The sequence below is a fragment of the Mya arenaria genome, chromosome 13 (assembly GCF_026914265.1).
Source record: "Mya arenaria isolate MELC-2E11 chromosome 13, ASM2691426v1".
NCBI classification, from domain to species: domain Eukaryota; kingdom Metazoa; phylum Mollusca; class Bivalvia; order Myida; family Myidae; genus Mya; species Mya arenaria.
The window spans coordinates 7,851,437-7,874,680 of record NC_069134.1 but is presented as its reverse complement, the minus strand read 5'-3'; the positions used below and the strand labels follow the sequence as shown (position 1 = coordinate 7,874,680).

Here is a 23,244-nt window from a genome sequence, read left to right as displayed (position 1 = left end):
GTAGCCTCAAAAATAAGAAGTAGGTCAAAAGGGGTGGGGCTAGCTTTGACCTCAGGGGAATTGTTTGAACCCTAGGTACCAATACCAACGGTCTGAGCCATGGTGTTGGAGACCATAGATTTTCAAAAATTTCCCTGAAAAAAATCTAAAGGAAACAAAGGGCATACTTTTTACACATTTGGTGGATGACCACTGTATGATGTTACATGCAAAATACCAAGGGTCTGTGCCTTATGGTTTAAGACAAGAAATTTCCAGGTATAAGTATGTAAGAAACTTGTGACCCCTGGAGTCGAGCCAGTTTTAGCCCACGTTCATAATTTGAACATACTCCGTAAAGGACCACTAGAAAATGTAACACATCAAACATCTAAGCACGAGGCCTGATGATTTTTGTTTTTCCTTTTGGTTGCCATGGCAGCCAGAATTTTGCATGGAATAAATATCTTTGAACAATTTTAGAAAGGCACCATCCAGGAACATGCCGATTAAGTTTCATTTAAATTAGCCAGTTGAATAAGGAGGAGTTGTCATTTGGACAATTGTTGACGGCCGTACACCAGACGGTGGTCATTGGGAAAAGCTCAGCCCAGCTAAAAAGTAATGACAGATACCATCGAAAGAAATGAGCTATACCCAGCTAATCAAAATGTGTACAGTAAATGATATATCATAGTTTACCCTCAAGGTTTCTATACACAGATATGTGTGCTGTTTATTTTTCCTGATTTCCAAGACACAATTACAGTGATATATGTATAAATACAATTATTGCCTCTATTTAATGTTTCATGTACATTGTCCAGTATTTTTCAATAAAACAAGTAGGTCACTTTGAACAGGCATATGCTAATAATGTGGCTTTCAAATTATTTTTCAAAATACTTATGCTAGTAAACAAAAATAGTCAAGTTCCTTTAAAACATAAGCAAGTTATATATTATACATTTATATCTGAACAATAATATTCACATGAATTGTCCGTTCCACAACTTTTAATACAGTATTACTGAATATTTGTGAAAAATTGTTTCATGTTACACAATCTTGTACTTGAAATCCAAATATGTTGAAACAATAAGAAATAGTTTGTGTGTCTCAAGAAGTTTTCAACTTCAGCAATTGCACTTGTGGGTACAAAAGCTCCTCATTTATTTTCCTTCCACTGGTTTATCTCTGGCAATCACAGATTCATCAAATTTGATCATGAAAGTAGTCCCCTTGTGATAGTGGGCTGTAACCTTGGCCGGCTGAAATGGCAAACATTGCAAATTAGTAGGACAATGGAAACTATGGTGTTCACTAGGACATGACCACTTACAAGCACACCTTTCAGACAAATGGCCTTAGAGGTGTTTTTCAGTTACATCACCCGTAGGCTTTTTGTCCCCATGCTAAAAATATGTTCATGAAGTTTGGTTTTATCTAAGAAATAGCACTCAACATGAATGTACAAATAATCGTGTCCATTTATATGTTCATTAAATTAATTATATTAGGTCTAAAAACTGTTTGTTTAGGGTCACATCCCAAATATTACTAAAAGGTAGGTAGGGTAGGTAGGGATTTTATTTAATGCAAATGTCACTCATATATTGCTGTTGTTATGGAGCTATATTTTGTCAAAAATAATGACAGTTTATGCTTAAGAAAAATTGGTTAAAGGTGTACTTTTTTTAAAAAATACTAGGGGCAAGGGTCATCGGCTTTTCTGAGGGATTGTTGGGTTACCAGAAACATAAAATATTAGGCCTTAGGAAAAAGATGCAACCTACTTTCTACATTCAAAACAAGCTTGTATTTTATGCCATATTTATAACTGAGAAAAAAACATTGACTCACAAAGTTTGCTCCATTTAATACTGCTTCAATGATACCAGCTGTAAAGGCAGCACAGTTCAGACTGCCTAAAATATATAACCATGGTACATGGTAAGCATATCCTTGTCAACTATCCTATGAAATCATAAACATGACATTTACAAAAACAAATGCTTACTGTAATAAGGAAATATTGGAAAATAAAAATGAAGAAGAAGAAAAAAAGAATCTTTGTCTAGATCTTGGCCAAAATTGCAGAAATGTCCCCTACTTAGTACATTTAGATGTTTAAAAATCATCAAAGTCGCATCAATAAAGGAAAGCCACTATTAAGTATGCTTCATGGAAATTGTTTGTAAATGTAAAAATAGACAAACATATCGTTGTCAACATTTTTTGCATTAATTAAACGGTTACTCCTTAAAGCTGCACTCTCACAGATATACCATTTATACAACTTTTTTTTTTTTTTGTCTTGGAAAAGGCAAAGTTTTGCGTTAATATCTGCAAACCAATGATATAAGATTGCTGACAAAATCAGATCGTAGATTTCATATTTCTGTTCGAAAATTTATGTTTAATGGCTTAAACCATTACTAACCGTTAAAGAAAAATGTATAAAACATCAATTCTTGAACTTAAATATAAAAATCTGCGATCTAATGTTTTGCCAGCAGTCTTATATAAATGGTTTGAAACTTTCCATGGATTTTCGCAAAAATTGGCTTGTTCCAAAACATAATATAAAATGTTGTCAAAATGGTAAATCTGTGATAGTGCAGCTTTAATAAAAATAGGGGTCTTGTCTATATTTAAACATCTGTAGAAGGGGGAAATGGAATGCCTTATTATATAATCATTTAAATCAGGCTGCTGTTATGTGCCACTACCCAACCATAACCTTAAAAGGCGTCTAATATCCACTATTTGATGCTATTTAAAATTGACGGGAAAAAAACAGGGAAACATAAAAACAAAACCAACCTCTATCTTTTGGAACAGATATAAATTTGTTGACAAGTGACTCCTTTTCTATAATGTAATCTATTCAGTAGTTAAGGATGATGACAGCGATTTATATTAAACATAGGAAGACCAAAACAAAAAAGGTAAATTATACTTGAATATGAGTAAATGACATTGGTTCTGAAAACAAGTCGGCTTCTGCAAAAATAATATTAAAATACAAAATTCAATACTGCTAATTAACGGTAGTCAATCCTTTGTATTAGATTAAAATATTTTCAAGAGTTGTGTTGTCAGATATAAAGACAATTGGTGTCAGGATAAAGATTTCTTGTCAGATTAAACTTAATAAACTCTTTTCTGATCAAAGATTCCTTTTCAGATTAAAGCATCCTAGTTGTCAGACTAAAGAATACTCAGATTAAAGAAAAAAATAAGATAAGAATCCTTGCACTCAGATTAAAGGATACAAGTTCTTACATCTTCGTTTGCTTGTTCAAGTTTGTCAGCATCCTTGCCAAATAATGTCTGAAATACAAAATACAGTGTAAAACTCACAGATCTGCTAAACAAGGTCTGTTTTGTTATTACAAAAATAACAAGAGCACCGCGAAACGGAGCATTATACGCCCGAAGAAGATTCGGCTTGAGGTCCTTTTAATGTAGTGATGATTTGTATAAAGTTATTTGAAAATCGCTTTATTAGTTACCAAGTTATGGCCCGGACACAGAATTGCTAACGGACGAGTAACAAAAATGTGGCCCGGACACAGAATTGCTAAAGCCCCCCATGGTGATTCTAGTCTTTGAGGTTTGGACCTGGAAATTGCGCGCGACACATCCTTTTAATGTAGTGATATTTGTATAAAGTTATTTGAAAATCGCTTTATTAGTTACCAAGTTATGGCCCGGACACGGAATTGCTAACGGACGAGTTACAAAGATGTGGCCCGGACACAGAATTGCTAACGCCCCCCCATGGTGATTCTAGTCTTTGAGTAACGGCCTGGACATGGAATTGCTAACGTCCCCCCCCCCCATGGTGATTCTAGACTTTGAGGTATGGACCTGGAAATTCCATGTGACACATCCTTTTAATGTAGTGATGATTTGTATAAAGTTATTTGAAAATCACTTTATTAGTAACAAAGATGTGGCCCGGACACAGAATTGCTAACGCCCCCCCCATTGTGATTCTAGTCTTTGAGGTATGGACCTGGAAATTGCGCGCGACGCATCCTTTTAATGTAATGATGCTTTGTATAAAGTTATTTGAAAATGACTTTATTAGTGACCAAGTTGTGGCCCGGACATGGATTTGCTAACACACCCCCATGGTGATTCTAGTCTTTGAGGTATGGACCTTCATATTGCCCAGTATAACAGCCCTTCATAATGCCCAGTATGGCGGCCCTTCATATTGCCCAGTATAACAGCCCTTCATAATGCCCAGTATGGCAGCCCTTCATATTGCCCAGTATGACAGCCCTTTATAATGCCCAGTATGGCAGCCCTTCATAATGCCCAGTATGGCAGCCCTTCACAATGCCCAGTATAGCAGCCCTTCATAATACCCAGTATAGCAGCCCTTCATAATGCCCAGTATAGCAGCCCTTCATAATGCCCAGTATAGCAGCCCTTCATAATACCCAGTATAGCAGCCCTTCATAATGCCCAGTATAGCAGCCCTTCATAATGCCCAGTATAGCAGCCCTTCATAATGCCCAGTATAGCAGCCCTTCATAATGCCCAGTATAGCAGCCCTTCATAATACCCAGTATAGCAGCCCTTCATAATGCCCAGTATGGCAGCCCTACATAATACCCAGTATAGCAGTCCTTCATAATACCCAGTATAGCAGCCCTTCATAATACCCAGTATGGCAGCCCTTCATAATACCCAGTATGGCAGCCCTTCATAATGCCCAGTATAGCAGCCCTTCATAATGTCCAGTATGGCAGCCCTTCATAATACCCAATATAGCAGCCCTTCATAATACCCAGTATGGCAGCCCTTCATAATGCCCAGTATAGCAGCCCTTCATAATGCCCAGTATGGCAGTCCTTCATAATGCCCAGTATAGCAGTCCTTCATAATACCCAGTATAGCAGCCCTTCATAATACCCAGTATGGCAGCCCTTCATAATGCCCAGTATAGCAGCCCTTCATAATGCCCAGTATAGCAGCCCTTCATAATACCCAGTATGGCAGCCCTTCATAATGCCCAGTATGACAGCCCTTCATAATGCCCAGTATAGCAGCCCTTCATAATACCCAGTATAGCAGCCCTTCATAATACCCAGTATGGCAGCCCTTCATAATGCCCAGAATAGCAGCCCTTCATAATGCCCAGTACGCAGCCCTTCATAAAACCCAGTATAACAGCCCTTCATAATGCCAAGTATGGCAGCCCTTCATAATGTTCAGTATGACAGCCCTCCATAATACCCAGTATGGCAGCCCTTCATAATGCCCAATATAACAGCCCTTCATAATACCCAGTACGGCAGCCCTTCATAATGCCCTGTATGGCAGCCCTTCATAATGCCCAGTATGGCAGCCCTTCATATGCCCAATATAACAGCCCTTCATAATACCCAGTACGGCAGCCCTTCATAATACCCAGTATAACAGCCCTTCATAATGACCAGTATAACAGCCCTTCATAATGCCCAGTATGGCAGCCCTTCATAATACCCAGTATAACAGCCCTTCATAATACCCAGTATAACAGCCCTTCATAATACCCAGTATAACAGCCCTTCATAATACCCAGTATAACAGCCCTTCATAATGACCAGTATAACAGCCCTTCATAATGCCCAGTATGGCAGCCCTTCATAATGCCCAGTATGGCAGCCCTTCATAATGCCCAGTATAGCAGCCCTTCATAATGCCCAGTATGGCAGCCCTCCACAATGCCCAGTATGGCAGCCCTTCATAATGCCCAGTATGGCAGCCCTTCATAATGCCCAGTATGACAGCCCTTCATAATGCCCAGTATGGCAGCCCTTCATAATGCCCAATATAACAGCCCTTCATAATGCCCAGTATGGCAGCCCTTCATAATACCCAGTATAACAGCCCTTCATAATGCCCAGTATGGCAGCCCTTCATAATGCCCAATATAACAGCCCTTCATAATGCCCAGTATAACAGCCCTTCACAATGCCCAGTATGGCAGCCCTTCATAATGCCCAATATAACAGCCCTTCATAATACCCAGTATAACAGCCCTTCATAATACCCAGTATAACAGCCCTTCATAATGACCAGTATAACAGCCCTTCATAATGCCCAGTATGGCAGCCCTTCATAATGCCCAGTATGGCAGCCCTTCATAATGCCCAGTATAGCAGCCCTTCATAATGCCCAGTATGGCAGCCCTCCACAATGCCCAGTATGGCAGCCCTTCATAATGCCCAGTATGGCAGCCCTTCATAATGCCCAGTATGACAGCCCTTCATAATGCCCAGTATGGCAGCCCTTCATAATGCCCAATATAACAGCCCTTCATAATGCCCAGTATGGCAGCCCTTCATAATACCCAGTATAACAGCCCTTCATTATGCCCAGTATGGCAGCCCTTCATAATGCCCAATATAACAGCCCTTCATAATGCCCAGTATAACAGCCCTTCATAATGCCCAGTATAACAGCCCTTCATAATGCCCAGTATGGCAGCCCTTCATAATGCCCAATATAACAGCCCTTCATAATGCCCAATATAACAGCCCTTCATAATACCCAGTATAACAGCCCTTCATAATACCCAATATAACAGCCCTTCATAATGCCCAATATAACAGCCCTTCATAATGCCCAGTATGGCAGCCCTTCATAATGCCCAATATAACAGCCCTTCATAATACCCAATATAACAGCCCTTCATAATACCCAGTATAACAGCCCTTCATAATGCCCAATATAACAGCCCTTCATAATGCCCATTATAACAGCCCTTCATAATGCCCAGTATGGCAGCCCTTCATAATACCCAGTATGGCAGCCTTTCATAATGCCCAATATAACAGCCCTTCATAATGCCCAATATAACAGCCCTTCATAATGCCCAGTATAACATCCCTTCATAATGCCCAGTATGACAGCCCTTCATAATGCCCAGTATAACAGCCCTTCATAATGCCCAGTATAACAGCCCTTCATAATACCCAGTATAACAGCCCTTCATAATGCCCAGTATAGTAGCCCTTCATAATGCCCAGTATGACAGCCCTTCATAATGCCCAGTATAACAGCCCTTCATAATGCCCAGTATGACAGCCCTTCATAATGCCCAGTATAACAGCCCTTCATAATACCCAGTATGGCAGCCCTTCATAATGTCCAGTATGGCAGCCCTTCATAATGCCCAGTATGACAGCCCTTCACAATGCCCAGTTTGGCAGCCCTTCATAATGCCCAGTATGGCAGCCCTTCATAATGCCCAGTATGGCAGCCCTTCACAATGCCCAGTATGGCAGCCCTTCATAATGCCCAGTATGGCAGCCCTTCACAATGCCCAGTATGGCAGCCCTTCATAATGCCCAGTATAGCAGCCCTTCATAATGCCCAGTATGGCAGCCCTCCACAATGCCCAGTATGGCAGCCCTTCATAATGCCCAGTATGGCAGCCCTTCATAATGCCCAGTATGACAGCCCTTCATAATGCCCAGTATGGCAGCCCTTCATAATGCCCAGTATGGCAGCCCTTCATAATGCCCAGTATGACAGCCCTTCACAATGCCCAGTATGGCAGCCCTTCACAATGCCCAGTATGGCAGCCCTTTACAATGCCAAGTATAGCAGCCCTTTATAATGCCCAGTATGGCAGCCCTTCATAATGCCCAGTATGGCAGCCCTTCATAATGTTCAGTATGACAGCCCTCCATAATACCCAATATAACAGCCCTTCATTATGCCCAGTATGGCAGCCCTTCATAATGCCCAGTATGGCAGCCCTTCATAATGTTCAGTATGGCAGCCCTTCATAATGCCCAATATAACAGCCCTTCATAATACCCAGTACGGCAGCCCTTCATAATGCCCAGTATGGCAGCCCTTCATAATGCCCAGTATGGCAGCCCTTCATATGCCCAATATAACAGCCCTTCATAATACCCAGTATGGCAGCCCTTCATAATACCCAGTATAACAGCCCTTCATAATGACCAGTATAACAGGCCTTCATAATACCCAGTATGGCAGCCCTTCATAATGCCCAATATAACAGCCCTTCATAATGCCCAGTATGGCAGCCCTTCATAATACCCAGTATAACAGCCCTTCATAATGCCCAGTATGGCAGCCCTTCATAATGCCCAATATAACAGCCCTTCATAATGCCCAGTATAACAGCCCTTCATAATGCCCAGTATAGCAGCCCTTCATAATGCCCAGTATGGCAGCCCTTCATAATGCCCAATATAACAGCCCTTCATAATGCCCAGTATGACAGCCCTTCATAATGCCCAGTATAACAGCCCTTCATAATGCCCAGTATGACAGCCCTTCATAATGCCCAGTATAACAGCCCTTCATAATACCCAGTATGGCAGCCCTTCGTAATGTCCAGTATAACAGCCCTTCATAATGCCCAGTATGACAGCCCTTCATAATGCCCAGTATAACAGCCCTTCATAATGCCCAGTATGACAGCCCTTTACAATGCCCAGTTTGGCAGCCCTTCATAATGCCCAGTATGGCAGCCCTTCATAATGCCCAGTATGGCAGCCCTTCACAATGCCCAGTATGGCAGCCCTTCATAATGCCCAGTATGGCAGCCCTTCACAATGCCCAGTATGGCAGCCCTTCATAATGCCCAGTATAGCAGCCCTTCATAATGCCCAGTATGGCAGCCCTCCACAATGCCCAGTATGGCAGCCCTTCATAATGCCCAGTATGGCAGCCCTTCATAATGCCCAGTATGACAGCCCTTCATAATGCCCAGTATGGCAGCCCTTCACAATGCCCAGTTTGGCAGCCCTTCATAATGCCCAGTATGGCAGCCCTTCATAATGCCCAGTATAGCAGCCCTTCATAATACCCAGTATAACAGCCCTTCATAATACCCAGTATAACAGCCCTTCATAATGCCCAGTATGGCAGCCCTTCATAATGCCCAGTATGACAGCCCTTCATAATGCCCAGTATGGCAGCCCTTCATAATGCCCAGTATGACAGCCCTTCATAATGCCCAGTATGGCAGCCCTTCATAATGCCCAGTATGGCAGCCCTTCATAATGCCCAGTATGACAGCCCTTCACAATGCCCAGTATGGCAGCCCTTCACAATGCCCAGTATGGCAGCTCTTTACAATGCCCAGTATAGCAGCCCTTCATAATGCCCAGTATGGCAGCCCTTCATAATGCCCAGTATGGCAGCCCTTCATAATGCCCAGTATGGTAGCCCTTCATAATGCCCAGTATGGCAACCCTTCATAATGCCCAGTATGGCAGCCCTTCATAATACCCAGTATAACAGCCCTTCATAATGCCCAGTATAACAGCCCTTCATAATGCCCAGTATGGCAGCCCTTCATAATGCCCAGTATAACAGCCCTTCATAATGCCCAGTATGGCAGCCCTTCATAATGCCCAGTATAGCAGCCCTTCATATTGCCCAGTATGGCAGCCCTTCATAATGCCCAGTATGGCAGCCCTTCATAATGCCCAGTATAACAGCCCTTCATATTGCCCAGTATGGCAGCCCTTCATAATGCCCAGTATGGCAGCCCTTTATAATGCCCAGTATAGCAGCCCTTCATAATACCCAGTATGTCAGCCCTTTATAATGCCCAGTATGGCAGCCCTTTATATGCCCAGTATAACAGCCCTTCATAATGCCCAGTATGTCAGCCCTTTATAATGCCCAGTATGGCAGCCCTTCATAATGCCCAGTATGGCAGCCCTTCATAATGCCCAGTATGTCAGCCCTTCATAATGCCCAGTATGGCAGCCCTTCATAATGCCCAGTATAACAGCCCTTCATAATGCCCAGTATGTCAGCCCTTTATAATGCCCAGTATGGCAGCCCTTCATAATGCCCAGTATGTCAGCCCTTTATAATGCCCAGTATGGCAGCCCTTCATAATGCCCAGTATGACAGCCCTTCATAATGCCCAGTATGTCAGCCCTTTATAATGCCCAGTATGGCAGCCCTTTATAATGCCCAGTATAACAGCCCTTCATAATGCCCAGTATGTCAGCCCTTTATAATGCCCAGTATGGCAGCCCTTCATAATGCCCAGTATGTCAGCCCTTTATAATGCCCAGTATGGCAGCCCTTCATAATGCCCAGTATGTCAGCCCTTTATAATGCCCAGTATGGCAGCCCTTCGTAATGCCCAGTATGACAGCCCTTCATAATGCCCAGTATGTCATATGGTTATCACAGTCTGCCTTACCCTCCAAAATGTTCCTTTGATAAACAGCAACATATTAAGGTGCTTTGTTTCCCGTTTGAACCCCCTGTCCCTGACAAACATGATGTCCAGGAGGTGAGATCCAACATGCTGTCCTAGATCTGACAATCTGAAAACAGACAATGAAAACCAAATTTTATATTGTGTCACCCTAGTGCAATAACTCAATAACTGCATATATAAATAGAAGCAGATATTGAGTTCTTGCACTAAGATGATTTATTATTTGAATGATCCCTTAAAGATTGGTAACAATAAAGTATAAATCTAGAGTTCATTGTAAAGGTACTTCATGAATGTACCATGTTACGATTTAAAATACTGCATTTAAATAAGAAATTTCTCAATCAGATAATACTCATAAATGCTAATTTGATTGTTGAGTATGGAGAGTGCATTTAGTTTCATTTAACATTCTATAATATGTAGGTTTCTCATGTTATGACAACTTAAGTACAATTGCAATTCACATCAAGTCATAAACATTCTGTGCGTGTTTATCTGTTGAATGCAGAACTACACTGCTTTACTTCACTCGTGTTTTTTTTACAAAAAATATGCTATGATCAACAATATAATTAGCTTACCACATTCAAACTTAGTCAACGTGGTTAACTAAATTTTTTAAGTTTGGTTAAGCTTACTTGTTTTGAAGTTCAGGAACTGTATAAACTCTATTCTGACAATACTGGACTATTTCAGAAAACAGCAGGGCAAATGTGGCCACATTTATCTGAAAAATAAAATGAACCATCATCGTTTAAAAACAGAGTTATGTAACAGAAATAAAAGCAAGAACATTTATATTGTAAAATCTAGCTTATTAATATTTAGAAGTGTGTAGTAGGTTTGACGAGATGGATTACTGTGGAAATGGTGTTAGATTCATTTGCCATGTTTGAGGTGTTGTCAGAGAATAAGAGAGAATATTTCATTCTTTGAAAATATCCTTTTGCATGTCATCTGCTAAGACATAAGATATGTTTAAAATGGTGTTAAACTTTGGTAAGCTGTACATTTTCTTAAAAAAATGATAGTAACTCTCCAAGTTAATCCCAAAATTGTTCAGTTTGAACAAGATTTGGCAAGGTCATAATAATCAACAATAATATAAATATACCTGGATTAATAAACCTGGATAATTGTTTGCCTTTTTCGTAATTGCTATGTGTTAGTATGGCTATATGGGAGTGCCATTACCACTGACCCTGCCCCTATGATAAGGTCTCCTGCATTTTGCAGTATGTATTTGAGTGTGCACTAATGATGGGTATAATAATACAAGGACAAATTGGTTAACTGGGTCAAAACAACATGACTGTCACTCACTGAGTGAACAATTGCAATTGTGAAAAAATGGGCCGGAAATGCTCTCATTAAATGTGTTTTGTGTAATATGCGTTTATAACCGGTTTATATATTGTTAGTGGAAACCCTGTGTAAACAGTGTACTATACACAGTTCCTGTTTTGTCAGTTTACTGGGCTTTTGGTTGCAGGTTATAAAATTTTGAATAGAATGTGTCAACTGTCAGAAGTGCATATATTTTCCATAGCGATAGTCATCTTGATATTTGATCCCAAAATCAAAAGCGGTCATCTACAACTACCAATGTACATACCAAGTGTTAAGACTCTACAGTAAGTTGATAAAGCTATTAATAGGAAACTCCCATAATTCTAGTACAGGTCATTGTGACCTTTTAACCCCAAAATCAAAAGTGTTCATTAACTGACCATGACAGTGCATACTAAGGCTCCCCTGTTAAAAGAATTATCTATCTATCTATATATTAAATGCTATAGCCTAAAAATACGAGGCATGACTCATCATCTTTGAATTTTCTATGAATGAATATATGCGCCGATGAACATATTTCTCATTGTAATATTGTACAGATGAATGAATGTCGGCTTGCATAACATTCTGTATGTATAGACAGACAGTCCTCAAACTGAACATTCTGTATGTATAGACAGACAGTCCTCAAACTGAACATTCTGTATGTATAGACAGACAGTCCTCAAACTGAACATTCTGTTAACTCATAAACCATATACATGTTTGCCAGACTAATCATATATAATATCTACATTCCCCATCAAGTATAACATCAAGTTTCCGACATGTTTTTACCTCTAGTACACATAATTTATATGATAATGTTGTGGCGTTTGCCTGACAAAGCAAATAGTAACAACACAGAGAACTGCATCAAGCAGTGATTATTTTGTTTATTTTTCAATACCCACTTTAAAGCCTTTACTTGTTAGGTACCACTTTTCCACCCGTTCAAATAATTTGCCCAACCTGTAAATCCTGTGTTTAATTCAATTAGTATTGTTCCCCATACAAAGAAAGTTTGTGTTCAAAAGTGGCTTCAAAATTGTTTTATGTTAACTATAAAATGTATAATTATTCACCTCGAATATGTCAAAGTTTACAACTAGTCACTTCAGGTAGTAACTAATATTGTATCAATTCTGTTTGGTTACCTCATCTTTTGAGTTTTGCTGCAAATATTTCCGTGCTAAATTTTCATTCGATCTGTGTTTGTCGTGCCTGACATCTGTCTTTTGAAATAAGTTTTTTTGGTTAAAAAATTGATACTTGTTTAAACAGAGCAAGATGTTCAGATTTATAGAATATGGGAAGAAATTAAATAGTTTGTTGTTAGTCAAGAACAGTTTTTAGATATTGAAAACAACAACACTTTTTTGAAGTGGGCTTATTATTGGTACAGTTCATTGTTGTTTCAGTGGATTTTAATGGGAATGTTTGGCATGGGAATTTATCTTAAAATAAGCATACATTACTTAACTTCACTGTGAAATTTTGTTCGCAAATATTAAGTATTTTTTGCGTTATTCAAGGAATACTTAAATTTCAAGGCAAAAGGGATCTTACCTGGACAAGACAGTCACCTAATGTGACCTATTTATAAAGTAACTCTCAGTCTCACATTAATCGTGATATCAAATATGCGTATTTCTCATATACAGGGATGATAACAGAGCCAAGTTGCCAATCCTGAAAATGTCTGCGTGGGGTTCAGGGGGCCGCTGAAGGTCCCGATGGGTCCAGGGCAAAGCCCTGGTGGGGGGACAAGGGGGGCGAAGCTTTCCGTATTTCAGGGATTCTAATACCCTTTTTTGCCTTAGAATAGTGTTCAAGGAGTACATCTTTCGGTTTGGTAGATATAATTATGTACAACACGATACATCCACAATCAGAACAATTATCAGGAATCTTAGCAGTGAAGTTTAACACCTTTGTCTTTAAACAAAGTTAAATTTACTTTTTTTACCTGAAGTCACAGGCATTAGACATGTACCTGACATTTTGGTTCAGTTGTCCACTTCCCATAAAACTCAACTGGCTATGATCAAATGCCTGTGTATGAACAGTCTACACTGTGGGATGTTTGATTTATAATAATGAACAACATATCGATTATCATGCTTGCAAATGTTTATTGTAAAAGTGTTAATTATTCAATTTTTATGTATCATAAAAAGAGTATTTATTCCATTTTCTGCACATTTGATGAGAATATAGTGTTATTAATTATTATATATATATTATTCCAAGTAATATCCAAACGGGACTTAAATGCTTTGGCAGCGTAGCCGTTGTGGACATGGTGGACTTTGACGTATTCTGGTCCCTAAGCCAGATTATTTCCCCTCATGGTGTTACATGAGTCCAGTAGAACACAAACTAGATTGTCCCACGGCAGTTCAAGTCTCTCAAACAGGCTTTCAAATTCTATGAAAATTGATTCAGAATCAGCCCTAGTGATTTTTAAGATTCAAATGTCTCAACACTATTTTTTTCTCTATAGCAGAAAAATAGCTGCAACAGTTTTCTCATTGTGTTTGTTGACTTGTCTTAGTTGAAACAAAACCGAGATCCATTAACTCCTCCACATGTTCATCATTGAAATGGCTAGCCACTCCGTAAGTCATCTTGTATGATGCTGTACACCTTTGAAGTTTTAATTCGCTGAGAGCTTTTGTATCTTTGGCAAGTGTGTTAAGTAAGACACACTACTGTGGTGCCAGGGAGCATGTTCAGCCATAAATCCAAGTATCATGGCCTCTGGATTGAATTGTCAGTCATTGACAGGAATAACTGGATGCACTGGCTGAGGTGTCTGTTCATCCCTGACTTTTGTAACCATCAACATAACTGGAAATACACTCACAACTATAGAATTTAAATCTCACTCAAACTGGGTCCTCTAGAAGTTTTGTTGAACTGTCTCAAATAGAAAATAAAATGACTGCCTCTACGTAATATGTATTACTACTACAAAATATTTATTCATTTTTTTGTTTAAATTTGAACCAAACCAATTTTCATTTGAACCTCCCATTATGGTCAACAGCCACTTCTTATTGAGAACAAAGCTTCAAACATTATGAGAATAATAAAGAAACGGTTTACAGCGTAAACTTCAATCGGCCAAATAAAATTTGTAAAATAAAAATCGATAGTTATGACACAATCCGAATCGGGATGTCCGAAATAATGCTACATGCGCAAAATTCATTATCAGTTTGATCACTTTCTATTAACTTAAAAAGAAACGTTTTGGGAATTTCTCTTAAAAATAAATGGCAAATATACCCTTAAAATCGACGAATCGATGTTTTTAGAAGTTGGTGGTGGTCGTTTTTTTCCAATTTTCCAATACCCGTTTATTCGTCTTCGTCGTCTGTCATATCCGGATACGACCATCCGGATACTGTCTTCTAGTCCCATCGGTAATTTCCGTAATCACCGGATGCTATCTTAACCAATCATATAGCTCGATTGCCAAGACGTAAATAGGTTCGTTAATTTCCGGCTTTACGCTTCCGGAAAACTCACCTTTCGTACCCATATTGTTCGAACTGAGCTCGATTCGCTCCCTGTACCCCTCCCCCCTAGAAAAAACTCAACGGATTTACATTAATCTCAAAATCGATCCGTGAGGCCTTAAATCCGGAATTCCGGATTAATCCGGAATTTTATCATCCCTGCATATAGAAGTGGTTATCTAACAGTCCAACAGTAAAATATTGATTTAATTTATTAAAAAAAGGAACCGTTCAGTACACATTTTCTAGAATAGGCCAATATATATGTAAAGTAGAGTTTTCCAAATCCAGTTAGTGTAGATAGATAGATAGATTTATTTCAGTAAGGAATGCACATACATGGACATTTAAAATAAACAAGAGCTGTCACAGTATGTGACGAATGCCCTCGAATGTGACATTGACCTACGAACAAGGTCAGTACATGAAAAGTTTATCTTGCCTTTACGTGTCAAATACATATGGCAAGTTATTTTAAATTGCCTCTGAACATAAAGAAATACCACCCATACTTGACAACCTACACTGTTATGTCCTTATATTCAGAATTCCCTTGTGAATAAACACTTAGTGTATCTTTCACCTTAGAGGTAGGGACATGGGTCTTGCACGCGACACGTCGTCTTGGTATGTGGAACACATGTGTCAAGTTTTTTTTAAATCTGTCCATACAAGGGAAAGTTACAGCCCGGACACGACAACCTATACTCTATGTCCTTATATGCAGCACTCCATTGTGAATAAACACTGTGTGATCTTGACCTTTGAGGCAGGGACACGGGTCTTGCACACGACACGTCGTCTTGGTATGTGGAACACATGTGGCAAGTTATTTTAAAATCTGTCCATACAAGGGAAAGTTACAGCCCGGACACGACAACCTATACTCTATGTCCTTATATGCAGCACTCCATTGTGAATAAACACTATGTGTGACCTTGACCTTTGAGGCAGGGACACGGGTCTTGCACACGACACGTCGTCTTGGTATGTGGAACACATGTGGCAAGTTATTTTAAAATCTGTCCATACAAGAGAAAGTTACAGCCCGGACACGACAACCTATACTCTATGTCCTTATATGCAGCACTCCATTGTGAATAAACACTAAGTGTGACCTTGACCTTTGAGGTAGGGACACGGGTCTTGCAGGCGACACGTCGTCTTGGTATGTGGAACACATGTGGCAAGTTATTTTAAAATCTGTCCATACAAGGGAAAGTAACACAGCCCGGACACGACAACCTATACTCTATGTCCTGATATGCAGCACTCCATTGTAAATAAACACTAAGTGTGACCTTGACCTTTGAGGTAGGGACACAGGTCTTGCAGGCGACACGTCGTCTTGGTATGTGGATCACATGTGGCAAGTTATTTTAAAATCTGTCCATACAAGAGAAAGTTACAGCCCGGACACGACAACCTATACTCTATGTCCTTATATGCAGCACTCCATTGTGAATAAACACTAAGTGTGACCTTGACCTTTGAGGTAGGGACACGGGTCTTGCACGCGACACGTTGTCTTGGTATGTGGAACACATGTGGCAAGTTATTTTAAAATCTGTCCATACAAGGGAAAGTTACAGCCCGGACACGACAACCTGTACTCTATGTCCTTATATGCAGCACTCCATTGTGAATAAACACTAAGTGTGACCTTGACCTTTGAGGTAGGGACACGGGTCTTGCACGCGACACGTCGTCTTGGTATGTGGTACACAAGTGGCAAGTTATTTTAAAATCTGTCCATACAAGAGAAAGTTACAGCCCGGACACGACAACCTATACTCTATGTCCTTATATGCAGCACTCCATTGTGAATAAACCCTAAGTGTGACCTTGACCTTTGAGGTAGGGACACGAGTCTTGCACGCCACACGTCGTCTTGGTATGTGGAACACATGTGGCAAGTTATTTTAAAATCTGTCCATACAAGGGAAAGTTACAGAGCCGGACGGACGAACGGACGGACCGACGGTGCGATTTTAATATGCCCACCTTCGGGGGCATAAAAACATGTATAGTAAATAACATTATACATACATGATATTATCAATAGCCATGACAGGCACACCGAACCAAGGATGACACAAAAAAGAGAAAATTCTTATTTCCATTGTGGTCCTTTGTTTTGGTGGCATGGCATAGGGAGGCATTGCATATTTCAGTAATAATATAGCTGTAATCGAAATTGCACAAATATATTAAAAGTTCGTCTTTATGCATTAAAATAAATATTGCCGTAGTTGTATCACAGTCACTTTACATTATTTAGTAACATAAAGTTATAGTTGAGAAAGTTATATATAACTATCACATTAAAGTATGAATATGACAGTATGCAGTACTTATAAAATGCGAGGTTAAGTTAAAATAGTTCCTTTACTGAAAATATTTGGATAAATAAATGAAAAAAAGCTTTTTAATAGCATAACTAATTATGCCAAATTATCTAAAAAAAGATTCTTTACTAGCAATTTAAAAACAGGTAATTTCTTAGTCTGTGCGATACAAGATGGCAACTTGTTCCATAAGGAAATGCCAGAAAAGAAGGACTTTAACCCAAAACCTTTGACCTCTGGAACAGCATATGCCCCTTTCTGGCATAACCTTGTCCTATGTGTGTGTGTACAGTATCTTGGGAGATAAAATTATCTCCCATATATACCAGGGCTATGCCATTTTTTATTCTAAAGACATGACCCAAAATAATCTGGTCTACACGTTTTTGACAGGTAACCAGTTGAGTAATTTAAAGTGTTCTGGGCCAATGTGAGACCTTGCATCAAGATCCAAAACAAACCTCATAAGTTTATTTTGTGTGGTTTGGAGCTTGGTTTTAAGTAACTTGGTCAGACCATGATACCACATAGAACAGGCATAATCAAAATGGCATTGAATTAAGGCCATGACAAGGAGTTTCTTTGTGTGTTTTGTAAGGTAACCTTTCTTTCGATATAGATATTTTAATCTTGCATTAGCCTTTTTCAATATGGAACGAGCCATAGAATCAAAAGATAGGGTCTGATCAATAGTGGCGCCAAGATATTTAACAGCAGAAGTTGGTTCAATAGTGGTACCATTACATGTAATATCAAGTGTTGAGTTTGACCTTATTTTATGTTTAGTCCCAAATAAGATTGACTCAGTTTTGCCTAAATGAAGTGACAACTTATTATCAACCAACCATTGACTGACAAGATGCAGGTCATCTTTCAATGACGTTTTCACAGAAAACTTACATTTACCTGAAACAGGTATGCCAGAATCATCAGCATATAACAAGAGCTTGTTTTTAACCACGGCTGACATATCGTTAACATAAATCAAAAATAAAAGAGGGCCTAGTATGGTACCCTGAGGAACTCCACATGTAAAAGTAAAAGTAGTAGCATGTGTACTGGAGACATCAACTACCGTAATTCACCTAAGAGTTCGGACACTCTAAATATTCGGACACCCATAATTATTTTCCAAAATAATTTATTTTACGTACCTAATTTTCGGACACCCAAAGGACATCAATCATAACTTTCACAGTTTACTGAGTTTCACAGACGAAGATTATTGATTTTTATCTTTACAATGCCTGGCTAGATTACCTAACCGTATACACCACTGTGACAAGTTAATTAGTTACTACCCATCCTAAACGATTTATTGCCTGTTGAAAAGGAAGTGTGATATATTTATTGGAGGATTAAAGAAACAACAAGGGCAATCAAGGAATTAAGAAAACATAGAGATGACATGTTTGTAAAACGATCTGCCAATAAACTTTCAAACTTGTACCTCACTAATAGACTGTAAAAATCAATAATCGTACAGTTAGTTATACATTAATCCTGCATGGCAATGTCCATGCATTCCACGAGATCCTCGTGGGTATAACTGTAAGTTATGTGACGTCACACAGTGTGACTCTTTGATCTGAAGCCGATAGAATGTGTTTATTCAGTTCAATGCATGTATAAAATGGTGTTTTAATTAACTTGATGAAGGATTTACACTTATAAATGCGTAATAAATAAGTTTATGACCATTGATTACTACGGATAAATTAATAAGTGGTACAATGCAAACATGAAGAAAAAGGGCAGGTTAAACAAACATGTAAATAAAATGTAAAAATGATAATTTTCTATGTATTCGGACAGCGAAAAAAATAATTAATTTAAGGTGTCCGAACTCTTAGGTGAATTACGGTAGTTGCTTTCTATCTGAAAGATAGGATTCAAACCATCTTAAAATGTCATCTTAAAGTGTATTGTTATTTGGTTAGAATATAATAAAGAATGATCGCTTTGTACAAAAAATAGAAATTTGAGATATTTTTTTTGTTCAAAGGTTCAGGAAAATACAAAAATCAACACTGAAGAAGTGTCGGAGAGCTACTCGCCTACTATTGCACATTAACTTATATGACGGGGGACACTTTAAAAGTACCAAAGTCGGAAATCGTACCTCGGCCTTTCCTTTACTTAATGGCTTGTCTAAATTGCTGCTTTTTTTGCCTTGCAAACTTGACATTTTGAACCGGAAGTTTACAAATTCTGAAGTGCCACATTTTATATATAGAAACAGCAAAGCGGCTATATTTCACTAATTTATGGCATTTTTTATACGCAGTTAACTCCCCTAATCAATATTTACGGTCCAGAGAAAGGGACTGTAATGAGGCTTGAAGTTTAAACCAAAGGGTTCAAATTAACTATAATAACCCCATGAAATGTCGTGTATTTTTTTGTAATTTTAAGCATACCAGGTACATACAAGACAGATACAAGAAACATGAAAATGTATTTCATATCGGATATACATAAATTAAAACACTAGCTCGTAGAGCTATTTTCCGACAACAAATGCAAATCAAATAACATACCAATGATGAAACACAGAACCTGGAAGATAATAAATGCATTCAAATAAGATCAAAGTTAAATAGTATTAGAAAAAATAGTTAAGAAATACAATAATATCCTTGGTTTATTTAAAATATGCTTACATGATCATTCAGACGATGTGCTTATATCTGAATTTAATATTTAAGAAAGTAGCTTTAACCATGGACCTATAAACCTTTAAACTAAAGGCCCGTGCTTTAACTAAAATCCAAAAATACAAATAAAATTGTTGCAAAAGCAGATTGCCAAATACAATACATAAAGACAGCGCAAAGCACATGTTATTGAAGACATATCTGACGAAAATATAACAAATGAAAAGGAGAATGTACTTTTAGAAAACAATAGATGTAGGATAAATGCATGTATTGGGTTGAGCATGCTAAATACAACTGTTATAATTATAATAGGTTACATAAAAGAGATAAAGATGAGCAGCAATGTAAAGCACTAGTGGCTTATAAAAGTATGTAAAGTGTTATTTAAAACGATTAATGGAACACTTAGAGAGAATAACCTGGTAAAACAGTCAAGTTTTGACTGTGTGCACGATATTTTGCATAGTGTTTATACAGTTTGGGTTCTTTCCTTGGGTCTCTGTTATGAATCAAAACGAACAAGTAGACAGTTGTACTGATTTTCATGAAGTACATTCTCTTTCTAATGAAGGAAACTGCTCAAAACTATGTCTTAGATGTGGTATTGTGATTGAAAATCAGATAACTTTGGTAGTCGCACAAAAATTCCATAAAGTCCAGTGTCAAATATGTTTGCCTCATAATGACATGTCATAAAATTATGAACGTTTTGAGTGGAAAAAACGGGCAATTTTCCACTATTCATATCAAATCGATATATACAGACCAACTGCGGAATCCATGTGGCAGACTTGAAGAATTCGTACTTTAAATACAAAAATAAACAGAAATGCGATATTTAGCTTAATTCTCGTGCTCCTGTCAGACCAAGGAACAAGAACGCCACATGGCCTGACCACTGTTGCCACGTGTTATACGCGCGCCACACGCGCTAATGGTCCATTAATTACATGCTTCTCATGCGCTATGTTCTACAATACAACCGTAAGTAGATTTCTGCTGATATGCAGTTAGGCTGTCTACGACGTGTGAAACGCTGCTGATTTGTACAGAGACAATGCATACACATGTATACATAATTTTGGTGTGAGAACGTTTTAAAATCGATGAATGGGCGATACAGATATTAATATAAATGGAATTCCAATTGTATTATGTGATATTGAATTCGGAGATGAAAAATAAACGGCGTGACAAAATTCCCATTAGACTTCGCATTGTGCCATTTTTACCACATTGACATGTTCTTTGCACTTTCCCTTATAAATAAAGCATTACCAGAATTCATTCCGATTATTCCCCATATGTACAATGCGACTTCATAAAATAAGAAATACCCAATACTGTATTATTTAGGAACTTGAACATATCTGGAGCACAAGTAGTGTCCTAAACTGCCCTTCTGATTGGTTGTGATATTAACGCATGCGTTACTATTAACACTTTTCGACAGAGAAACTCAGTGTACATATATACCCTATATAAACGCATGAATTAAAAAAAGACTCAATAAAAAATCGTTCCCTTGCATTTTCTGCATTAACTTGGTCGTTTTCTTATATATAATATATGCGCATGTACTTGTTTAATATTTCCGGTAAACTCTTACTATGATCTGTATTTCCCTCTACGTTAACTATGTCAAGAATGTTAATACTTAACCTTTTTGTGGTCATTTAGGTTCAATCAAATTTAGACATATTGGGTTTCAATTAAACAAGCTATGCCTTTAATGTTCTGCATAATTTAAGATGTATTGCGGGTGAAGTTTACTTTGTTCGTACGTGGTAATTATATGATGTTTAGCTCACACAATACACAATGGGCTGTATAAAGTCAAATAAACGAACATTAGCAAACCACTAGACATGGCTTTTAACTTTAATGAAATTACTACCAAAACGTCATCGTTACAAGTGAATTTCAATACAAAATGCCAGACATTATTCAAACTTTGGAGCTCACTGAGTGTTTGATGGGAAACACTGTGAGCTCTGTTTGAATTCTGACTTAAATGTTTCTTTGAGAGTCAACAACTTTCTCTGTCTTTGTAACATTGAGAAGAATTTGTTCTAAGACTTCACTTCAGCGAGTGAGAAAATAGTATTTTTTAACCAAACAAACTAGTGAACAAGTCTCGTTTGAACTTCAACCAGCTGTGTGATCAAATGTTTGACAAGGTGGTACACTTTTAAAAACTTTTACAGCATTAAACATTCACAAATCTGCATACTTTGCAAAGTCTTAATCATACTAACGGGCTTTAAAAATCGGCAACTTAAACTCGGCTCCCCTCCGGACCGTGCAGCTAACATCGAGGCGGTGTTAATGAGCCGTGAGGTGAGCGCCGGGGGTCCGCCGAACACCGCTCCGGACCAAGCGGATACCGCTGGGCTGCATAACGGATTTTCCGAACCGTGCTATAAGAAACAAAAGAGTAAGCTCTAAACGAGCACGTCACTCCAAATCTTCAACTGGACAAACGAATTACTTGGGAGAAAATCCTTTCACAGATGAGAGTTTCTAAATTGTCTTGTGAAAGTGATTCATTCACGGCTCGATCGGCTCGGTTTTGTGGTTTTGTAACAAAGATTATTATTAAGAACAATAGTTATATAAAGTGCACAAATGCCAAAATATGTGTTCGGAATTTACTCTCCATCTAGACAGGAAAGATGATTAACTAGTTGAACTTAAACTGGATATGTGAACCATTCTATAAAATAATAAATTTCTTCACACTTAATGTTCATTAACAAATTACTTATTGGTGTTTTGACGTCAGATCATAAATTAAAACTGAAGTATTCCGATGAATATTTAGAATTCTAAGAGCTGTTTTATATAGAGCTGACTGTGCGTACAGCAGGTCCTGGATTAACTTAGCTGTCTGTGACGTATCAGATCATAAGAACGGCAAATTAAAAACGTTCTGGAGAGCTCGACGCTGCACGTGAAATATAGGGCAATGGTTTAATGGGGCAGACAGTTTATGGTGAAAAAACAACAACGTATGGTAAACTAGAATCTTACAGAGGTTTGAAAGAAGTGAAAAGGTGCTCTTTCTGGAAACAATGGTGATTGGTCATTCAATGATCGATGTTGATGGAATTAACGATATGTGTGTGTGTTTTCTCTAATATGTACAAAAATATATAAGG

The 23,244-nt window shown here is 38.5% G+C and overlaps 1 protein-coding gene across 1 annotated transcript; it reads right to left on the bottom strand.

Annotated features, from left to right (window-relative positions):
- Positions 1–685: 685 nt before the first annotated feature.
- Positions 686–19,647, bottom strand: LOC128214915 (trafficking protein particle complex subunit 5-like). The gene is made up of 7 exons (XM_052921630.1): positions 19,546–19,647; positions 10,855–10,943; positions 10,193–10,319; positions 3,258–3,315; positions 2,806–2,865; positions 1,843–1,907; positions 686–1,250 (listed from the first exon to the last, which is right to left on the bottom strand). Exons 1-7 carry the CDS (start codon positions 19,609–19,611, stop codon positions 1,152–1,154), a joined length of 564 nt encoding a protein of 187 aa, XP_052777590.1. The 5' UTR covers positions 19,612–19,647; the 3' UTR covers positions 686–1,151.
- Positions 19,648–23,244: the final 3,597 nt, after the last annotated feature.